Source organism: Brachyistius frenatus, unplaced genomic scaffold, assembly GCF_029030835.1.
Source record: "Brachyistius frenatus isolate BFR_SWC_R1_liver_20210118 unplaced genomic scaffold, ASM2903083v1 Contig_15, whole genome shotgun sequence".
NCBI classification, from domain to species: Eukaryota; Metazoa; Chordata; class Actinopteri; family Embiotocidae; genus Brachyistius; species Brachyistius frenatus.
In genome coordinates this window covers 2325479-2346810 of record NW_027210614.1, presented here as the reverse complement: position 1 = coordinate 2346810, position 21332 = coordinate 2325479, and the positions used below count along the sequence as shown (strand labels likewise).

General features: G+C 41.1%; 2 protein-coding genes across 5 annotated transcripts; both read right to left on the bottom strand.

The window, feature by feature from the left end:
* Positions 1–221: 221 nt before the first annotated feature.
* slc38a7 (solute carrier family 38 member 7) lies at positions 222–11028 on the bottom strand. 4 transcript variants are annotated; one of them, XM_069693582.1, is made up of 12 exons: positions 10977–11028; positions 9271–9719; positions 8766–8819; positions 5788–5932; positions 4398–4542; positions 4189–4287; positions 3967–4024; positions 3767–3881; positions 3249–3396; positions 2596–2795; positions 2447–2498; positions 222–2267 (listed from the first exon to the last, which is right to left on the bottom strand). In XM_069693582.1, exons 2-12 carry the CDS (start codon positions 9520–9522, stop codon positions 2165–2167), a joined length of 1371 nt encoding a protein of 456 aa, XP_069549683.1. In that variant the 5' UTR covers positions 9523–9719; positions 10977–11028; the 3' UTR covers positions 222–2164. The 4 variants fall into 4 exon arrangements, with proteins under 4 accessions (XP_069549683.1, XP_069549681.1, XP_069549682.1 ...); XM_069693580.1 differs by lacking the exon at positions 10977–11028 and adding an exon at positions 9920–10951; XM_069693581.1 differs by lacking the exon at positions 10977–11028 and adding an exon at positions 10639–10951.
* An 879-nt stretch (positions 11029–11907) lies between these two features.
* On the bottom strand, positions 11908–21068 carry LOC138618080 (aspartate aminotransferase, mitochondrial-like). The gene is made up of 10 exons (XM_069693578.1): positions 20914–21068; positions 17337–17493; positions 16979–17107; positions 16820–16879; positions 16559–16720; positions 14860–14964; positions 14506–14656; positions 13767–13932; positions 13474–13624; positions 11908–13239 (listed from the first exon to the last, which is right to left on the bottom strand). Exons 1-10 carry the CDS (start codon positions 21030–21032, stop codon positions 13117–13119), a joined length of 1323 nt encoding a protein of 440 aa, XP_069549679.1. The 5' UTR covers positions 21033–21068; the 3' UTR covers positions 11908–13116.
* Positions 21069–21332: the final 264 nt, after the last annotated feature.

Here is a 21332-nt window from a genome sequence, read left to right as displayed (position 1 = left end):
ATCAAGTGTGCTGAATTCAAGAGAACAGAACTAAAATCAATCTTGTGAAGTTAATGTCTGTGAAACTGATGTAAATCTGAATGTTTTTACTTTCGCTTGCGATGACACTGAGTGAAGTACATGAAGTAGTACAAGGTGATTCTTTTTTTAAACTTTTTGACGATACTCAAACTGCAAATCTACCAGAGTTTGTCTTTTATTCAATGTTTTGTTGGACTCACGACACGTGGATTGTCAGATTTATTCACATGCCTCAACTTGCAGTTCATATATGGGAATATCATTTGAGGTCCCCCTTCAATATTTTCCATAAAACTCACAATGAACATCATGTTTGCAAGTCACGTTGCATGTGAGACAACAGGGTCTCATAATTCTGATAAACGAGTGTCTTGGAAAAACAAAAAAGTGTCAATCTTTCAAGACAGAAAAAACAGATCACAGACAGAAATCACAACCAAATAGTCTTCAGCACCAAAAGGAAAACAAATTATAACATGATACAAAACTATAAAACCAATTTCTGTTACAACAGTGATTTTAAGAAATGTCTAAATAAAAGTACCCCAAGACTTTATACTGGTGACAGTCAACATTATTGTTTTGGCTGTGGCTTCTCTCGAAATTCTAATGTGTGATAATGGCAACAGTGTGAATAGCACAACATTAAAAAAAAAAAATTAAAAAAAAAAAAATCCCTTTTACCTTTTTTGTGTATGTTCCCAAAATAAATACAATGGATAAACAGTATAAACAAAAGGACTGTCAAGTTTATAATGTCATTTGAATTATGAATTAAAACATGCATAACATTCTTAAAATCATAGTGTTACAGTGTAATTAAAGAAAAACCCAGGATAAAAATCACTTAGTCTGGATTACCATATAATTTGAACAATTTTCCATATATTAAACCTGCTTTGGTTGAAAAACTAACTCCCTGTTATGAAATTCATTTAACTAAACGAACTTGATGCCCTGCACATCTTTAGTGTTAAGCAGATAAGGTTTTGGCTATTGGAGTAAAAACAAAAAAATAGAAAGCTCAAACACACAAAAATGATTTCCAACTTGGCATTCTTGAACTTCAACGTCTGCAGTTTGAACAGGGACTCCGTCACAAGCCAGCACACACAACCGTTTTCTGCAAATGATGTGCAAACTGAGTTCTGTGTGGGTTACATCCAGTTTTTGCAAACTTGTGCAAAGATGGTATGATTTTCCAACTCCTTGTGAGAGGAACCAGCACTCTTATAAGAAGTTGGGTTTTTACATCCCGAATGTGGAGGTGCTGCTCATCTCAGACACCCTGCAGATCTGCACAGACACAGCTGTGCTCTTCAGTCTGTCTTGGCTTTAATGAAAGTGGCTTTGTACTTATTTGTAGAAATACAATATAACCTCAAAGCCAATTGTAAAACCAACCGCACTAATTCTACTGCATCTTTACACAATAAATAACAAATCTAAAACGCAAATAACTCTAATGGTTTCCTAAATCGTTTTAAACATGTAATAGTTTGCCTGACCTTGAGGTACTCACTGGAAATGACCAGATCAGCTTGAAGTGCACAGTCCTGCAATTACATTATGTAGTAAATATGCTTTGTCTTGGTGTGTTACCGTATTACTCTCAATCAAAAATCAATACAATTTTCCATGTAAACAGACATAAACTATCAGCTGCGCTAAAAGAAAGTCTGAACTGAGATTGGATGATGTTGCCACAGTGTGTACATTTTTCAAAGATTTGAAACATTTACTTTGACATGCGAGTTACAATGAAATAAATTGGTACAATTTCATTAATAAAATCAATTTGATTCTTAGACATGTCTTTACAAAGTTCCTCAGCTCTTGTAAACAGGACAGGAGAAGCCACTGTGGAATGACAACACTCAAAATGAATGCTATTTAAATTTCACAAAAAGTAAAAGCCGTGAACAAAAGTGTCTGAAATCACTTGGCATCATGTGGTGACTCCCTGATTGAGCAAAACGCTCTGAAGCCAGATGAGCAGATGATGTGACAAGCTGTAGTGGTCTTGATCTTTGAAATGAGTGTCATGAGATGCTGCATCTTGTCCAGAATAGCAGCACAGGTTTGAACATTTCCCTCCTCTTCATTATCAAGGTCAGCGATGGCTCCAAAAAATATGTTCCTTTTAGTTAACAACATCTCGATAGATGGAGTTTGTTGTGGTGAGGCCAAAAATGAAAGCTCCTAGTGTAACCATGACAACACCAAGGACCACCAAGCCATGCCAGCTGTAACAAAACCAAAAAACTAAATAGGTTTGCTTGAACCTGCGTTTAACATTTTTTATACTGAAAATGGAATTTCATGGTGCAGAAAGTTGAAACTAACTATATTTTCTTTATTGTCACTTAATCCTCTGATTATCTAACCGGCAATGATTGTCTATCCCAGAATAAGCAGTACTCACCTTGCAGATCGGATGTCCGTCTCCGACAGCTTGGCTTGTATCAAACACAAACCTGTAATGTTAAAAAAAAAAAACATTGGACAGACTTTACAGACCGACAATCAGAGGGCACGGACATCCAGCGGTGCGCCTACTGAGGGCAGTGTTACCTGGGAAGACGAAGATAAAGCAGGCCGCCAACCCTCCGATGAGTGAGATCACACGACCGATGTCTGGGATGAAGAGGGCGAGGACGAGGGTGACGACGAACCACACCAGCGTCATGAGGATCCTTCTCCGCTGCTCACGACGCACGCACACCTCCACCTGTTCGCCTTGGAAACGCAGCCAAAGTCCCTCTATAACAGCCCTGGAAGAACACACAATCACACCCGGGCACAGTGAAGAAACGCTCCATTAACTGCACCGGAAAATGAGGGAAGTTGTCTCCACCACGCACGCACCAATCCCCTGCTTTACTTTCTCATACTGACTCTGAAAACTCGACTCGGGGTATTAACAGAAACAGATCTAGTAGTCTCTGGACTATTCACAGATGAATATTATTCTTAGGTTAGATATTTAAAGTGGATGGGTTGATTGAGCTCTACTGGTGATGATTTAGTAAGTTAAATGTATCTCAGTACATCAGAAAAAGAGGTACGCTGATCTATCCATCCATCTATGATCTATACCTGATTTACAGGAGCTTGAGAAAAATAAAAGAGAATAAAAACAAAATGAAACCATTCATAAACAACAATATCAGTGTTGGACAAGCAAAAAAAAAAACTAAACAAATGGTATTTTCACTCTTTCTTACCTGCCACAGAAGTGTAAAATGGGGTAAGAGGTGACCACACAGACGACGATGAAAGCTCTCGCGATGGCCACGGCGACGTCATCAGGAGGATACGACATCAACACGTCCTGACTGACATTGGAGCCGAATGTCAAGAAGCCACAGACGCCTGGTCAAACACATCACAGCAAACAGTTAAGTAATGACAGCCAGTCACGAGCCATCTGGCACGAACCACGGCGGCACGACAGGCGTCTTTGCTATTAGCATAATGTAAACAGATATTTTAACAGTCTGAAATTTGTTGAAGATTAGGAACAACTGTGTATTTGATTCATGTGACATAAAGTAGACACAGTCTCTGCAGCCTGTTTGATAATCGATTTGAATTCTGTCAAACAACTTATCGTGACCGTATAATGTTTTAAAAACACCTTCATGTACCCATAGGTCTATTCAAAAGTCAACTGATGTGAGACTCCTTGACAAGCACATTATTGAACATAGATTGATAGAAGAAGTGCACACACGGACAATACCTGTTCCTGTGTAAACAAAAAGACAGATGATCATGCTGAGGGTGACTACAACTCCCCAAGGTTTGAGCTCTTTCCTGCTCATGCTGTTGAACACTGGCACACAGCTGACATGGCACTGTAGAGAGATCATCAATATTAAAACTCAAATCATGTAGGCATCAGCATTTAAAGATCTCAAATTAAACCAAATGAGGAGATACCTGGAAACCAAAGCATATGGTGGGCATTGCATTGAAAACTGCAGTCCAGGAAGCAGAACTGTAACAAACACAATGATTTAGCAACTCAAACGAAGCTGGGCGACAAGTATGAAGATGGTTCTGCTTGAAAGAGCTGATGGTCAGTGGCAAAATAATCAGTAACACGTTCCGTAGAAGCTGCATAAAGTAAGAGCAGTGTCGTGACGTGTGTGCAGGGCTCACCTGGTGGGAACGTATCCCGGAGTCACCTCTTTATCCGGCCAGATGTACTTCACAATGACCACGATGGTGACATACCAGGTTCCCATCACACTCAGCGCGCTGCGGTGAGGAACAGCAGACTGATCACCACGCGAGGTAAATGTTAACAGAACATTTCAATTCTCAGGTGTGTCAATAAGCCGCGGATCGGCGGTGAACAGGCCCTGTACCTGGCATACTTCTGAAAGCCGATCTCTTTGGGGATGGAGAGAGGAAGAATGACCAGGACGGCGGTGACGACAATGGTAAATTTGCGGTCAGTATACCAGTAGCTGCTGACTGTACCATCGGTGTCGTGAGCCATAGCAGCCACCACTGCAACAAAAAGGCAGGAATTCTGAACAACCTTTGAAATGGACTGCAGGCCGGAGACCGGCTGGAGAGTGCCACGCTGGAAACTCAGTACAGTGAACCCTCGTTTATCGCGGGGGTTACGTTCCAAATAGAGACCGTGATAGGCGAAATCCGTGAAGTAGTAACCTTTTTTTTTTTTACAATTATTATACAATGAAATACTCCATAATACATTGAAACCAAAGAACAAAACCTTTTTACAGGCCCAAGCATTTGTTTAACAAATAAAAGTACTGTATACATGTTTTTTTTTACAAATAACTACTGTACTGTAAAATAATAATTTTAATCATCAATACGAACTGAAGGCTTCAAATTGCTGAGATCGGCACCGCCCCACTGCGACCCGAGTCATTGGATTAGAACGGGAGGAAATGAAACATGATTATGAAAACAAATACAAAGTACAGTAGGACAAATAGTGACTCTCGTGTATTTCACTGCTCTTTTGACTGAGCTGCTGCATCCTGACTCCGCTCTGGAGCGGGTTTTTCTTCTAAAGCCGGCGGTGCAGGTGTGGTTTTTCGAGAGAAGAACATAGTTATCGGTAGTTGTTGTCGCTCTTTTTTCTTCTGGGCAAAAAGATTCTTATAAACCGACATGCCACCATCGATTATTTTTAATTTGGCAAGCTGTTTTACGTACGTGTACATATTAAACCGCAACGTTATTGACAAACAGGTAGAGAAGAAGCGGAGAGACTGTTTAGCCAATCAGAATGCAGAACACAATGCACGATGCAAATCCGTGAAGCAGCGAGACCGTGAAAGGTGAACCGCGTTATAGCGAGGGTTCACTGTAAACTGTAAACACACGGCAGAGATTTAGAAAGGTAGATAATTAAAGTCACAAGAGCTGCATTCACTTCAGAAGACCTGAAAGAGGCAGAAAGTCACAAACAGCCATGGGAAGGATTTGTACACCGTCAGCGTGTCAGTACAAAGAAACGTAAGAGGGGGTCACATGAGAGACACATTTACTGAGCGGAAAAGCTGAGTGGTGTCATCCTCAATGCTCTTTGCCCTCGTCAATACAAAACACTGCGACACTCAACATCCTTCTTTGTAAATGTAAATGTAGGCGACCGAGAATTCCCAGTTATTTCTGAGAAGTGTCACTTTTAACTCTTAAGAGTTTAAGGAAAACAGAAAGAGAGATCAAAGATTGTTTAAACAAGCTGATAAAATGAGCAGCAGATATACTCACAGCGGTCCAGCTGGTCTCCAATGACTATAAAGAAAGCAATGCAAGTGCCGAAGGTGTAGACAGCGATGGCCACTTCACATAAGACTCCTGTGACTTTCCCACAAGTGGCTCGAACGACCTCCTGATAAGTGCCTTCATTACTGACCTGAAGAAAAGAAACAGTCATAGTTAAAAACACAGACGGGGATTAAAGCAGGAAAGATACTGGAAGAGTCTTTTTTTTTTTTTAAAGACCTTAAAGTCCAGTCTGTCTTTACACACAACTGTCTTGAATGGGGTGTGAGGCTGCAGGCTGCATGTCAAGCTCAACAAACACTGCCTGGTCTGCAAACATGAACTGGTATTTTTCTTATATCTGCCTTCAGAGGTTTCTCAGACCATGTTGAATTGGATAAGATGGCTTTTAATGTGTGATTAATGTGTGTTTTTAAATTTTAAATAAATAAATTGTATTATCATTATTATTTGTATACGTTGTGGTTTTAGGCTGCTTTAGTGGATCTTGCAGAAAACACTGCAGCCTCTCTGCTACAACTCCAGATGATGTCCCCCCTCTGAAGAAGAGAGTCATGAACCAGAGGAGGCGTCTCCTCGGTACAACTCAGTCACGCTCTGCTAGGCAGCGACTAGAAAGCTGGAGAGGAAGTGGCGTTCCACTAATTTAGAAGAATTTCACCTGGCCTGGAAGGATAGTCTAACAATATATAGGAAAGCTCTTTGTAAGGCTAGAACTGCATATTATTCATCATTAATAGAGGACAACAAGAACAACCCCAGGTCTGTTTTCAGCACTGCAGCAGGCTGATAAAGAGTCACAGTTCTGTTGAGCCCTCTATTCCTTCAGCTCTCAGCAGGAACGACTTCATCAACTTCTTCACTAATAGAATTGTTACCATTAGGGAGAGAATCGGGCCGACCCTTCCTGTTACTGTCACTGATGTGTTGTTAAGCAACAGCAGCCCTGGTAGCAACCGCGGGACCAGATTTGTACCTTGAACATTTCTCTCCTTTTGAGCTCTCTGAGCTAATTACAATTATTTCCTCATCTGGATCCTCTAGCTGTCTGTTAGATCCCATCCCAACTAAACTCATCAAGGAAGTCTTCCCTGTAATTAATACTTCCATATTAGATCAGATCAACCTATCTATTGTAACCGGCTATGTACCACAGGCTTTTAAAGTGGCTGTAATTAAACCTTTACTTAAAAAGCCGACACTTGTTCCAGCTGTTTTAGGAAACTACAGACCAATTTACAATCTGACGTTTATTTCTAAAATCCTTGAAAAAGCTGTTGCAAATCAACTTTGTTATCATTTATAAAGGAATGATCTGTTTGAAGATGTTCAGTCACCAAGTCATTTAGTTACTCTGGATGACATCGTCTTGGCCTCCGGCACCACTGTGAGGAACCTTGGCCTCCGGCACCACTGTGAGGAACCTTAGAGTCATCTTTGATGAGGATTTGTCCTTTAGACACCATATAAAGCAAATCTCCAGGACCGCCTCCTTCCATCTACGTAATATTAATAAAATCAGGAAAATCCTTCCTCAGCGTGATGCAGGAAAGCTCATTCATGCGTTTGTTACTTCTAGGCTGGATTATTGTAATTCCTTGTTCTTAGGATGTCCAAAGTACTCATTAAAAACCCTGCAGCTGATCCAAAATGCTGCAGCAAGAGTACTGATGGGATTTAGCAAGAGAGATCACATTTCTTCTGTTTTAGCATCTCTTTATTGGCTTCCTGTTAAATCAAAACTAGAATTTAAATCTCTCCTGCTGATTTACAAAGCGCTTCATGACCAGGCTGCATCTTATCTCAGAGAGTTTATTGAATCATATCATCGTGACAGAGCACTTCGCTCTCAGTACGCTGGTCTATTTGTGGTTCCCAGAGTTTCCAAAAGTAGAATGGGAGGCAGAGCTTCAGTTTTCAACCAACCAGCTCCCAGTTTGTGTTCGAGAGGCAGAAACCCTCTCTAGCTTTAAGATTAGACTCAAAACTTTCCTTTTTGATAAAGTTTATAGTTGGAGCTGCTCACGTGTCCCTGAATCCTCCTGCAGTTATGCTGTTATAGGCCGAGGCTGCTGGGGGAGCTCGTTATGCACTGAGCGTCTTTCCTCTCACTCTTTAACTCTATAACTCATATCTCACCATCACACCTCATTAACTTCATGCTTTTTCTCTCCCATAGTTTTTTCTTATTGTCTGTTGTCTCCATCCACCAACAGTTCTTCTCTTCTATCTCTATTCTGTCATTTTCTCTCTCTGCTCTCCTCTCACCCCAACCGGTCTAGGCAGATGGCCGCCCGCCCCTGAGCCTGGTTCTGTCGAGGTTTCTTCCTGTTAAGAGGGAGTTTTTTTCTTCCCTCTGTTGGAGGTTTTTCTCCCTTAAAGAGGAGTTTTTTTCCCCCCTCCTAGCTTATGTGGGAATTGTTGAATTGTTGGGTTTCTCTGTATAATATTGTAAAGTCTTGCTGTAAGGACTTTAATGTGTTAAGAGCCTTGAAACCTCTGTTGTGATTTGGCGCTATATAAATAAAATTGAATTGAATTAAATGTCTTTAGGACAGCTACAGCTGAATACAGATGGTATTATGCCTATTAAACAATATTCTGGGGATGTTTCTGAGTTTATCATCTATAAAGTAAGCTGACTCAGCCTTGGTGTTACTCATTCACTAATGAGTGTCTTTTACTGTGTAAGCATATGTCTAAGCTCTTGAGGAAGTGAAACACACACTAGTGTGCACATGCTCTGCTTTTGATCTGGACTACAACCACAGAATGAAAAAGTTATAACACAACAATGCTGCTCCAATGATTTTACAGACAATGCAGAAAAACTACTGAAGAGAGAAAAGTCGTCCGAGTCAGAAGGCTGCAGGACATGGTGGAGAAAATGTATGAAAAAGCAGTGGAACAGTGAGCGATGGAAATAAAGACGTTCAGGAAGTGGGGCAATGTTCTGCACAGACCTGGCAGCAGTAGCCCAGGATCACCAGCCCGCTGATTATGAAGATCAGCATAAACTGAAACACAAGAAACAGGAAGCAGCACGTTATAGTATGTTGTCTGAAGTAGGTTTTGTGTTATTCACAGGAAAACTGAGAAGGCAGGCGTCCAGACTGTCAGCTGAAGTACTAATGTTCAGTGGGAAATGGGGTAGAAGTGGTCTGATGCCAAGTTCAGTTTTAGATTTTAGTTTAGAAAATCAAACAGTAATAATAATCTATAATGAGGATGAAAACATCATGTTATTTCTATTTAATTGCTCTTAATACCAAGAAATGCTTGCTTCTCTGTGTTATGGGCATATACTGAATTTCTTCTATATAAATCAAAGACATCCCTTTGGCCTCTGGTCATGTCTGATCTGACATTATTGTGAACACCAAACAATGAACATGCAGCCGAGTGCATCACTTTACAAAACAGGTTCATAGTCTCGAGGGGGGAAAGGACTTTAAGAAGCATCCTCACCATCTGAAGCATCACTCCTGCAGTCACTCCTCCTGCCATATTGAAGGCTGCAGGGAAATTGAGAAGACCTGCGCCTAGTGCTGCATTCACTACGATGAAAACGGCTCCCAACGACGACACGCCTCCAATCCTCCTGTCTGTCTCAATAGGCCGGTCCGAGTCCACACTGGGGCTCTGCAGGAGCCACGCCCTCTCTCCGGAGTCATTGCTGCCAACTGCACCCCAGGCTTCAACTTCAGTGTTAATCGCCATGAGTCAACAGCCGGGTAGGACTTACACAGCACCAAAGAAAATTAGATGAGAGAGTCTGAGTGAAGAGACAAGAAATCCCTCTGCTGCAGGAGAAGACTTATGTCCAGTCAGGACACAGTCAACAGTCAGGAGGCAGCTGATGCTCCTCAAAGTTATCAACAGTGACGGTGTGATGATGGAGCCATTTGGTGATCGATCTGTAACGAAATATTTCAAACAGCATTGAGCTTATTATACTAAGTACATTCAACGTATGAAGTATCACTAAGTCAGTAATATGGTTTAGAGTGTAAATATCTGATGAAAGTGGAGCGCGAGTTGTTTCAATTAACTCTAATGAATATTGCGTGAAAATATCCATTTTTTTTTTATGTGAGTGTTTATTATACATTACAACCTGCACTACTGGCCACCATGGTACGTCTGAACACAGGAGATGTTTCCTGTGGACTTTCTGATCATCAGTGTTTTTTTAGAGGTGATTGGATCAGCCAGTTCCTGTTTCCATTTCACAATAGGACATATTGAGCTCCACAATCATCTAACTACCAAAGTCCATCCTTCCATCCATCCATTATCTATACCCGCTTTATCCTGAACAGGGTCACGGGGGTGGCTGGAGCCTATCCCAGCTCACTTCGGGCAAAGGAAGGATAAACACCCTGGACAAGTCACCAGTCCATCACAGACTACAAAAGTCATAAAGGCTGATAGCCAGATGGATGAACAATACTGTAATCTTAAACTGTGTATACCTTTACTCAAGAAAAACCATGATGGCTTTTGACTCTTTACTTTAACATGCAGCCTGACAACTACACAGCAGGGACCTGTAACAGAGTCAGCAAATTACATTACATTACGTTATCCAAATCCAACATTATGGGAGATATTATAACATATGACTGTTCTTGTGTCACTCTAATGTACATCAAACGATCATGTAACGCCACAATGTGCTTGAAAACAGACCTACATCTCAGACAATAAAGTAATCTATGCTGAAAGTACACCGGTGGATGTCTCATTAAATCACTGCAGAGTTTAAGCAACAGGAAGTTTAGGAGAAGTGAAGCTACCGGGAATATAGGAGGGAGGTGATGGTGTCCAGCTGACCTTAATATAATGTACTGCTGGTCTTCACACACACGCACCTTCAGATAACCACAAGAAACGCCGGTGAAAGTACTCCTCCTTCGATGGGATTATTTTCGGGCTTTTCTTTTCAGCACACGAAACAAAAACATTTGTCAACGCAGCCATGCCCTTTGTTGTAACGTCCTAATACCAGCTAGCTAGAAAACGATGCACCTCCCTGAACACAAAATACAACAAAGCGATTTTTTTTTTTTTTTACCACAACACCACATATTTAAATATGTCACCATCACTTAAATTCGCTGTAATGTCGCTGCTATTTCGTAATGAGTAAAGAAAGAATGTCGCTATAATACCTTCTGCCTCCACTGCAGGGAATGACTGAGTCCGCGCTGTGTTTTGGCAGCCAGTCGAAAGCAGGGAAGCACGTGATACATCATCACGTGAAACGTCATCACGTGACTGGAACGGAAGTTCTTGGGAATTGTAGTTCGTATTTACAGGACCAGAAGGGGAGGAGGGGTAAAATCGTTTATTGAAAACAAAAACCCGATTTTACTATCTGATACGAGTAGTTAAAACTAATCGTTCGTTATGATGTATTTAACAAAATAAACCTTCGCTGGGAGTTTGAAAGATGTCGGCATATAGTGTGCGATTCTGGGCTAGGCTATGTTTACAATAATACAACATATATGTATGCCATATCATATTAATTATATATAGGTCGTATTATCAACTATTAATCCTAAAGTGTAGACGAAAGGCTGTGTTTGTGAATGAGAGTGATACTGCTGGGCCAAACCAGAAGGTCACAGGAGGAGGTCTGCAACCTGTGGGGTCACATACTGTTGTTCTTTGAGTCATAAACAAGAACAGACAGTGTGAAGGAAGACAACCACCACCTCCACCAACCAACAAAGGACACATCAATACACATGACTTTTTGGTGTCTGGACCATAAGAAGGCTGGGTGAGGGAAAGTCAGGAGGTCAGACTTCGTGAACTGACACATACTCTGTTGCGGTCAGGGAAACATAGTCTGGACCCAGAGCTCTGTAACTCTGATTATTCTGTTGCTGTTAAATAAATATCTTGAAGCCTGACATCTTCTCCTATTGCCTCATCAAAGAACAGGCAGGACTGGGGGCTGACACATATTGGCTTTGTACTAGCAGGAGCCCAAGTCCAACAATAGGCATGGAGAGGTGGGTAAACAGGAAGGAAGAGTTAACTGATGGCATGAAAAGGAGAGAAAACAAAGCATACACAAATGCAAACAGATCATTACTTTACCATGATTTATTGTTTGTTCAATACGGTACATAACCAACAATCCATATTGTATGACTGAATGCAAAACATGGAGAACTGCCAGAAGTTTCAGCAGAATGAGCAGACTGGAGCAAACATACATTTCTAATTCCCTCTGTGTCTCAGTCTTAACGATGAACAGATCCATACACTGAAACACAGTGTTTGCGCTCGCATATTTCTTCAAGAACCCCAACCAGATACCCCACTCGTCTTATTAACCACACAGCGACATTAGTACTGGTATCGAATACCAGGCCTTCAATATGAGAACTAAAAAATGGAACGAAAGAATTAGGGGATTGGGTGAAAGAAGTAAAATAATTATTTACGATGGAATCCACACAGTATATTTATCGCTTTTCTGTGGTTTGACTCTTCTGGCTTGTGTGCTTGTTTGTGTCGGGGCTTCAAGGAGGAGCAACTGAGACTTCTGCCCTGTGACCACCTGGACTGAAACCAAATACAGTTTCACAAATCCAACTGGAAAAGTCCTGAATACAGGAGAAATCAACAAGCAAATTCCTTGACGAGATAATAACAAGATTAAATTACTTGATGATTGATTAGGTCAGATGAACACCAATCCAGTGATCTCATAACCTAATTAACAATGACTGTTGATACAGTGAAGCTCATTGACAAAGACAAGAGTGCCAGTCTTGTCTTGAAACTTAAACATTGCCTTACGTCCAATAAAGTGCAACAACTCCACCAATACAATTAAGAACAAAAAAAAATCTCATTTTCTACAAGCATTCACAAAGCAGAGATATCATCATGCACGTGAAATTAATGGACAGTCTAAAATTACTGCGATGTTGGTTTCTTGACATTTTATCATAGCCGATAAAAAGCATACATTTATGATGACACGAGTGCACAGCCAACAGTTGATTCCATACAATAAATAAGCAAAAACAGGACTTCAGCTCAGTCATTAAAGGTAAAACCACGTCTTTTTAGAATTTGGTGGGGAAGCCTATTGAACCAAATGTAAGAAAATGTAAACAGAAAATATAGGTTTTAACAACAGCATCTGTTTCAAGTTGAACTCAAATCAAGAAGATATAACTAAATATTGAGTTTCTTCTCTAAAAGGTGGAATGGAGGAGAATAAGTGACGCATGAAGCTCCTCTTCAACATTGCTTTGATTTTGTCGCTCTCCCGGCATATCCCCTCTACTTGGTGACCGCATGGATCCCCTCCGCCAAGTAGCCCACGTTCCCAGACGAGATGCCTGCCATGGAAATTCTGCCATCCTTGGTCATGTACACGGAAAACTCCTTCATCAGGCGCTCAACCTGTGGGAAAAGAAAATGTTGTTTTTTTTCCTCAGCTGCTACAAAATACAAGCATTTTTTAATCACAACAATCACAACAACAACAAAAAAAAAAAAAAAACTTGAGTGACTAACTAACATTGCATGACATCATTTATTAAATGTCGGTTTAGGATTTATTATGTTATTTCAATGAGGACCCTTTATTTTCTGTTGTTCTCTGCGGTCAACTATCAACTTAAAATGTCTCGGTACCTGATCGGGTTTGAGGCCCGTGAAGCAAAACATGCCGATCTGGTCGATGACGTGCTGCCAGTTGTGTGAGGAGCCATGCTTTGTCAGACCAGCCACCAGCTGTTCTCTCATCTTAATGATGCGGTTAGCCATACCATGGACCTCCTCCAGCCTGGGATGGACAAACACAGGGAAAGACAAATCAACAAACAGATGCTGGGATATCATCTTAAAACAGTTTGGGGCATATCCAAGATGGAGACTTGAACTGCACATTAGTTGAGGAACAGTGAGGTGTTTCGATAAGCTCGTACCACAGCGAGCGCAGATCTGGTGTGTTGAGAATTGTTGTTGCAATTCTGGCGCCGTTCATTGGTGGGTTGGAGTAAATGGGTCTGATGAGGATCTTAAGTTGAGACTCCACCCTCTTCGCCTCTTCTGCGTCGTTGCACACAACAGTGAAGCCTCCCACGCGTTCACCTGTCAACGTCAACATGCACATTGAGTGAAACAAAGCTATTTACAGAGACTCTGACCAACTCAGGTCTGTGAAACAGGAAAACTGTTAATCTGCTAACACTGGTGGATATGAACCCTTAGAGGAGCAGTGTGTAGGATTCAGTGCCATCTAGTGGTCAGGTTGCAGATTGCAACACAGCTCGCCTAATACTAAATATCACGGTGTTCCCATTATAAAACATTGTTTTAGTGTTTAAACAAAACCCCTCTCTGGACCTTTTCTTACAGAATCATCTGTGATGAACAGCAAAGTAGAAATAAACTAATTAGCACACTTCCTTTCAGTTCTTTAAAAGTCTGAATACTTATTTGAAGAAACCCCATTAGCCACTGGAGCAAAACACAAGCTGAAGTTCACTCAGTCACTTAGATGTCTCATTCCCTGACAGTCACATTCAAACCAGCACCCCGTCGAACATAAACAAGCGTTTCACCTGATTTTCTAATGCAATATTTTATATTTCTGCACGTTAATCTGCTTGTTGTCTTTATTAATATTTATTTAGGAAGGATGTTTACTAAAATCTGACTGACCATAGAGTCCCATGTTCTTGGCGAAGGACTGGGACAGCACGATGTTGTGGCCCTGCTCGATGAAGTGGCGCACTGCCCAGGCATCACGATCGATGTCTCCACTCGCGAAGCCCTGGTAGGCCATGTCGAAGAACACGAGCAGGTTCCTTTTCTAGAAGGTAAGAAACCAGCCGGAAGAACAGAGGAGAGACGCAGACAGTTTATAATGTGATAACAACAGGCGTCTATGCAGCGCTTATCGAGTGTGGCTTTTGAACAGTCGAAGACCTTCCGAGACAAAAGCAAGGAACACATTTGATCAAAAAGTTACTGCAAACATTTTACAGAACCTCACTGATAATGAAGCTCGCTCACCTTCACAATGTCAGAAATCTCCTTCCACTGCTCGGGCTTGGGGTCCACACCGGTGGGGTTGTGGGCACATGCGTGCAACAGGATCACACTCTGCTCTGGGATTTTCTGGAGCACAAACAAGGGTTTCAGTTCATCAATCTATAAGACCACATACAGTCTATCACAGACTTCCTGCTCCATGACTATATAACTGAACACATCACTGACTCTAACTAGCTCCTTCTTACACAGTAACAGTCACTGTATGTGAATGCAGTAAATATCATGAATTTCATGAAACCAAGGCAGGGCTCTGTGCGTACATTTCCAGGAGCACCGATGAAAATAAAGTAAAGAGTAATAACATTAACGCATCTCTTTTAGAAAGTGTAACATTTAATATCAAACATACAGTCGAGAGTAAGACGGAGGTGTGAGCTGATTTAGAGATTACTGAAGAATTTTGAAACGAACCAGTATCCTTTCTAAGACCTGAGGAGAACAGGAATGCCTTTGTGCTTCACTAATACATCCTTTTAAAACGGCACACAGCAGGGCTGCATTCATTGCACCGAGTCCATTCGAACCTATTTGTAAATCTCTTCTTGTTTACTGGTCAACTTTTCAAACGTAGTAAAAATGGATGAAACAGAACTGAATTCGTCCACAGAATGTTCTCTATACATTGCAAAAATAAGTAAATGCAGAAAAGCAGCAGAAGCTATGAAATGTTGATTAGAAATGTATTTACACATTGAAATAACAACCTATTGACTTTCAAACATCTTAATGAAGGCCGTGATTCAGAACTGAAAGCTGATCCATTTAACTTAATGTCCTCATAGAAATAAAATGTGGAGATTCTGACTCCTACGGATGATTTTACTGGAGAGGTCACACGCTGACTCCACACCGCTCATACACAGTGATGCATCTTTACCAAAAAAAAAAAACAATCTTTGGCTGAACACAGATGCTCACAAATCCAAAAACAGATCAGCTCCATGTTGGCCTGTCATCAAGTCACGGCATTAATTAAAGGTTATTTAGCGACATCTGATATCATCAGCAGCAGTGACAACCAGCGCCAGCTGAAAGTGGGAAGCAGCTACATGAATGTTTTCTACACTGATGTTTGCTAATAAGAGTTTCTGAACTCAAGAGTCTTGCTTGCATTTGTACAACCAAATAATTGGTCACATTCACACACTATAACCAAAAGCAGTTGCATTAACACAAAAGTGAAAATAAACAAGTGCCACACGCCACTCTCCTGCCCTCTTTCCCTACACTTCCACCGTCTACTGCAGCTGTCCAAAGAAATCTTTTAAAAATCAACTCAAAGTCAACGCCTCACCATTAATCTGAAATCTCACCATAATTCTTAAATACATAATAAATTTGTGTTTTAAATTGAATTTCAGAAGAAACATTTTCTACATTACATTTCATTTAGCTGACGCTTTTATCCAAAGCGACTTACAACACACCGATGGTACATCATCGGGAGCAATTTTAGGGTTCAGTGTCTTGCTCAAGGACACTTGGGCATGTGGACAGGAGGAGCTGGGGATCGAACCACCAACCTTCCGATTAGTGTGCAACCCACTGAGCCAACTGAGCCTCCCATTTTCTATGAATCAGTTGATTATTGTACGACTAATGCTTCTTCTCACATATCTCTAACCCACTCTGGGCTCATTTCTCACTCATGTCTTACAGAAATGTCCTCCAGAGCTCCTTTGAAGTCAAAGCCGCAGGTGGAGGGATCGTAGTATCGGTATGCTTTGAGCTGCATGCCAGCGTCTCTGAAGATGGGCGTGTGGTTTCCCCAGGAAGGTTTGGGCAGGTACACATCATGAGGACCTCCATGGAAACGAGACTGTGACAAAGAAAGACCTGGTGAGATAGCCGGCATAACCTAAATACCGTATTTCATTTTTAGTTTTTGTGCGAGGTGACCAATACAAGAGGACCTCACCAAAAAGTTGGCTCCAATACGCAGAGATCCGGTTCCTGAGATGGTCTGGACAGTGATGTTCTGTTGGGAGAAGGACACCGCTGCACTCATTTGAACTGAAAACCCATCACAACTGATTGGACCTTCGTGTGGGCTGCATTGGCAAACACCCAAACTTACCCTGCTGCTCTTCAAGACCTCATTATCAGCACCAAGAGCCAGCTGGGCGCAGGCCTTGTTGAAGTCCCCCAGACCACCGATGGGAAGGTACTCCTTATCCAGCTGTTTGGTTGCAATCAAAGCTTCTGCCTGAGGAAAAGCGTGGAAATCCAAAATCATAAAACACAACAGTAATTTCCAGTTTCCCCACTTTATGCATCAACCATCATTGATTTCGCTAACATTTTATTAGAGCACACAGACTTTCTCATGGTGATGATGTCTCTTAATGATTAAAATGATGATTGTGTACATGTGTCTGACATTAGAAAAAACGTAACATGAGTGCGTTCACTGGAGGCTTTGATGACAGTCATACCTTGCGCACACAGCTAAGGACAAAAGGCTTCCCCTGGTCATCCCTGTAGGCTCCCACTCCCAGGTTCATCTTCTTGGGGTTGGTGTCCTTCTTGAAGGCCTCGGTCACCCCCAGGATGGGATCGGGGGGACCCATCTGCACTCCACCCCACCATGAGCTGCAAACATCCCACAGCAGATGATCAGTGATAAAGACAGCAACAGCAAACACTGAGGAGAGCCAACAGAGCTCATCTGTGCACACGGCACTAAAAAACAACAACACTGACACTGGTCCCACTACTTTGACACCAGTATTAGCCACACTCCTGTAACCAGCTGTGTATTTAAATACTCAAGCTTCACTCCTCGTGACCTGAAGCAACCGCACTGACGTAGACATACATGAACGACACAGGTTTCCAGAAACAAAAATCCATTCACAAAGTCCAGAGTCCAAAAACAAGACTAACATTAAATCTGGGTCTAAAATGTGAGCAGTCTCTGAAATCACTCCCAGATTCACCTAGTAACTATTCCTGCCTTAATATACACTCGGTAAGGGTCCATATTTAAAATCATTCCATAAAATGTAATCATTTACATAGTAATTGAATGAATAGTGTTATTCACTATTGTTGTTTCCTTTACTTGTGCTTATTCTTGTGTTCTTTTTTTCTTATTTTAATTTTGTTAATTTAATATTCTGTTTTAAAATAATCCAGACTGATTAAGTATCAACCAACATAAATACTTATTTTTTGGATGTTTTTACTCTCAGGTCTAAATAAAATATTATGACATGAGAGTGTTTTTTTTTTTTTTTGTCTTTTACACGGCGCTCTCTGCAAAAAAAAAAAAAAAAGACAGTCAAAAGTCGATTTATAACAATTTATTAATTCTTAAACAATCGCTGTTAAGAAATGCTACAATTATTGTAATTTCTGATAATGAAAGAAACCAAACTCAATGACTGTAATTGTGCAAATTGCTGATCTGTATAAACAGAGTGATTGCTTGTAAGAAGAATTCGATCATACCAAAATTGATGAAAGACAGAAGAGTAGGTAAGAAAGTCGAGATTAAAAGGCAGCGATGTGTGCAGTCTGACCTCTTGACAGCCGCCCGACACTGCTGTTTATCATGCTGATGGCAGCGGTGCAAGCAGTGAAAATGGATCAGATCCACTTGAGGCTTGCCATGTACAACATGCCATCATAAAACCCAAGCATAACCAAACACAAAAAGTCAAATAGGAAGCAGCAGTGACCACTCCATTTCCAAAATGGTTGGATTGCTTTCAAATACTTTCTAATTGAACATTCACACACAAGTATTTGTGGCAATTTAAAAAAAAAAAAAAAAACATCACTCAATCTTTATATACACTGAAACTTGATTTAAGTATGAAAGGAATGGATCAGATCAAATCCATCCGTTATTGATTGCTTTGCACGTGTTGGACATTTAGCTACTGTGTCATAGTGGATTGTAATAAAATAATAGTCTTGTCACTGTAACCTTTTGTACTTTGGATGAATAAAATGCACCATTTCTGTGGTTTGATAAATGAAGGTTCTCGCATGTTGTGACGTCGACTGCACTCTTGCTCTCACTGGCATGTCATTGTCTCAGGTTTCTTCTTCTACTTTGTAAACCCTCTAAACTTTGCCGCTATATTTAGGACATGGCACTCTGCAAAAAGGGCAAGCGTCTCCAATCCCCTAATCCACTGCATTCATTTACAAAAAGATATCTGTTCACTGCCTGAAAATCAAATAGTGTGAACTGGTTGGAGAATAACAAGGGAAAGGGCTGGTACTCGATTCAGCCTTGTAATTGTACAACTCTTTATAACCAAATTCAGTACAACAACGGTGGGTAAAAAAAAACACCACTGTGAAGGTTAAGGTATTATTTCCAATGTATTTTTGAGGCTGCAGATTGATGCAAAACGCTAGATACTTGTGAGGTCTAAGATTAGATAAGATTTCCTTAATTTCATTGCACAAGAACAGGGAACTATAGTTAGTGTCATCTGTGATTATATTTAACAAATACTATATGTATTGACTTGATGTAAGTACGTTTGAAAACACTAAAAATTGAAATAATTCATGTCTGTGATAACAAAAGCGGTTGCAATTGTATTACTGTGAAATGGCTGCAAAGCTCTGACCTAAAGGGGCATTAAATGGGCTCATTACGTCTGCAGTGTGCATGCACACAAAACCTTTGAACAGCTGAACTTCAGAGTTTATATAAACATCAGATTGTTATCAGTGATCAATATATCAAAGGCCTTTTTGACAAAATAGGAGATAGGTTTGTTCTGCGTAGAACAGCCTCCGATACTAAAGTCTGTCAATACTTAATAACGTCTGCTTCAGGTGTCACAAAATGAGACGGCACCGAGCAGACACTCTAACAGATAGGAAAACATTAATAAATAATATGACCGCATTCTACACATTCATTGATGTACATAGATTAGATGCTCCAACAGCATCATGTGTTGAAATGAGCTCCACCATGACAACATTAAAATGCTGCTAGCATGTTCAGCAATATTACAGTAATTCACATATGATAAATATAATTATCTAAAAGTGGGCATTTTGCACATTCAGTACTTTTACTTTGAACTCAGAGAATATTTTGATGACGGTACTCAAGTACTTTTACTTAAGATTTTGAAGGCAGGGCGTCTGCTTGTTATTGAGTATTTTTTTTTCCCATTGTGGTATTTCTACTTTTACTTAAGTAAACGATCTGAGTATTTCTTTCACCGCTAATAATTACACATTTTAAAAAGAATAAAAGAGCGTAAGAAGACCGACGAGTTTGCCCTCCAAGCACAAGCTGAAAGGACACATGGGCGTCTAGCTCCGTTTCACCGCTACAAATGAGCCAATCAGCGATTAAAGGCAGAATAAAATAGCCAATCAGATCGCACGACTTCTCCATCGACGACAAGTCGCTTGGCTCAATCCGTGCGGGGGATTGCGCTATTGCGATCGTTTAAATCCTTTAGTGGGTCGTTTTAATCAGAAAAGCCCAAATTACTTTAAATGAATCGAATTTAATACACATCGATACATCGTTTAAACAAAGAAGTTATTTGTAAGGTAGAAAACAAGATGGGCTGATGTGTTCTTCCATACGCGGAAACTCGTGCTGCTGAAGCACCAACGTGACTTTCATCAACCCTGACTCCTAGCAACACGACGTTTAGTCTCCGTGGTTACCGGGACGTCCTGAACTGGTGCCGGGATGAACATTTAGTCATAAAACTGGAGACCACAACGTACGTGAACACCAGCCAAGTCGCTCACCTGCTCACCGGGGCCTGCTCGCACCACCTTGACCCCTGTCTCCGGTTCGCTAACCCACCAGCCGGGCTGCACATCATCACGCAGGGACGCAGCTTCAACAGATACCTGAAAGCTGCCGCATCCGCTCACCTTAACGTGACATTATATCTTTTTAGTCCGGATAAGTTGTCGAACCAAACACCACACGGTTACCTCGACAGGACAACCGGAGCTAAACTACCGTACGTGTCCGTTAGTCTCGTGCGTTTGATATGGCTGTTTTACCTGTTACGGGCAGACAGAACTCCCAGGGACGGAGAAATGTTCCCCAGGCAGTAGATCACCTTGTTTGACTTCAGCAGGGCCATCTTAGCTGTGCGTGAGAGTCGAGCCGAGCAGAACATGTGTGTGTGTGTGTGTGTGAGTGGATGTGAAGGGCAGGCGCCACCGCGACGTGACGTACTGACGTACGCGATGACGTCACAGCAGCCACTACGGAAAGCGTAATAATAACTCGTGTCAATTCTGTCCGCGTTCAATCGACGTCGTGCGTTAATTAAACGTGTCTTTCTGTATTAACGCTATGAAGCGTTTACCAAACGCCAGCAGGCGGTTTTGTCTATAAACTCTGTGGTTTTCACTTTTAATGAAGGTGAAATCAGTAAAGTTCAAGGACAAACAACACAAATCAAACACTCATCTCC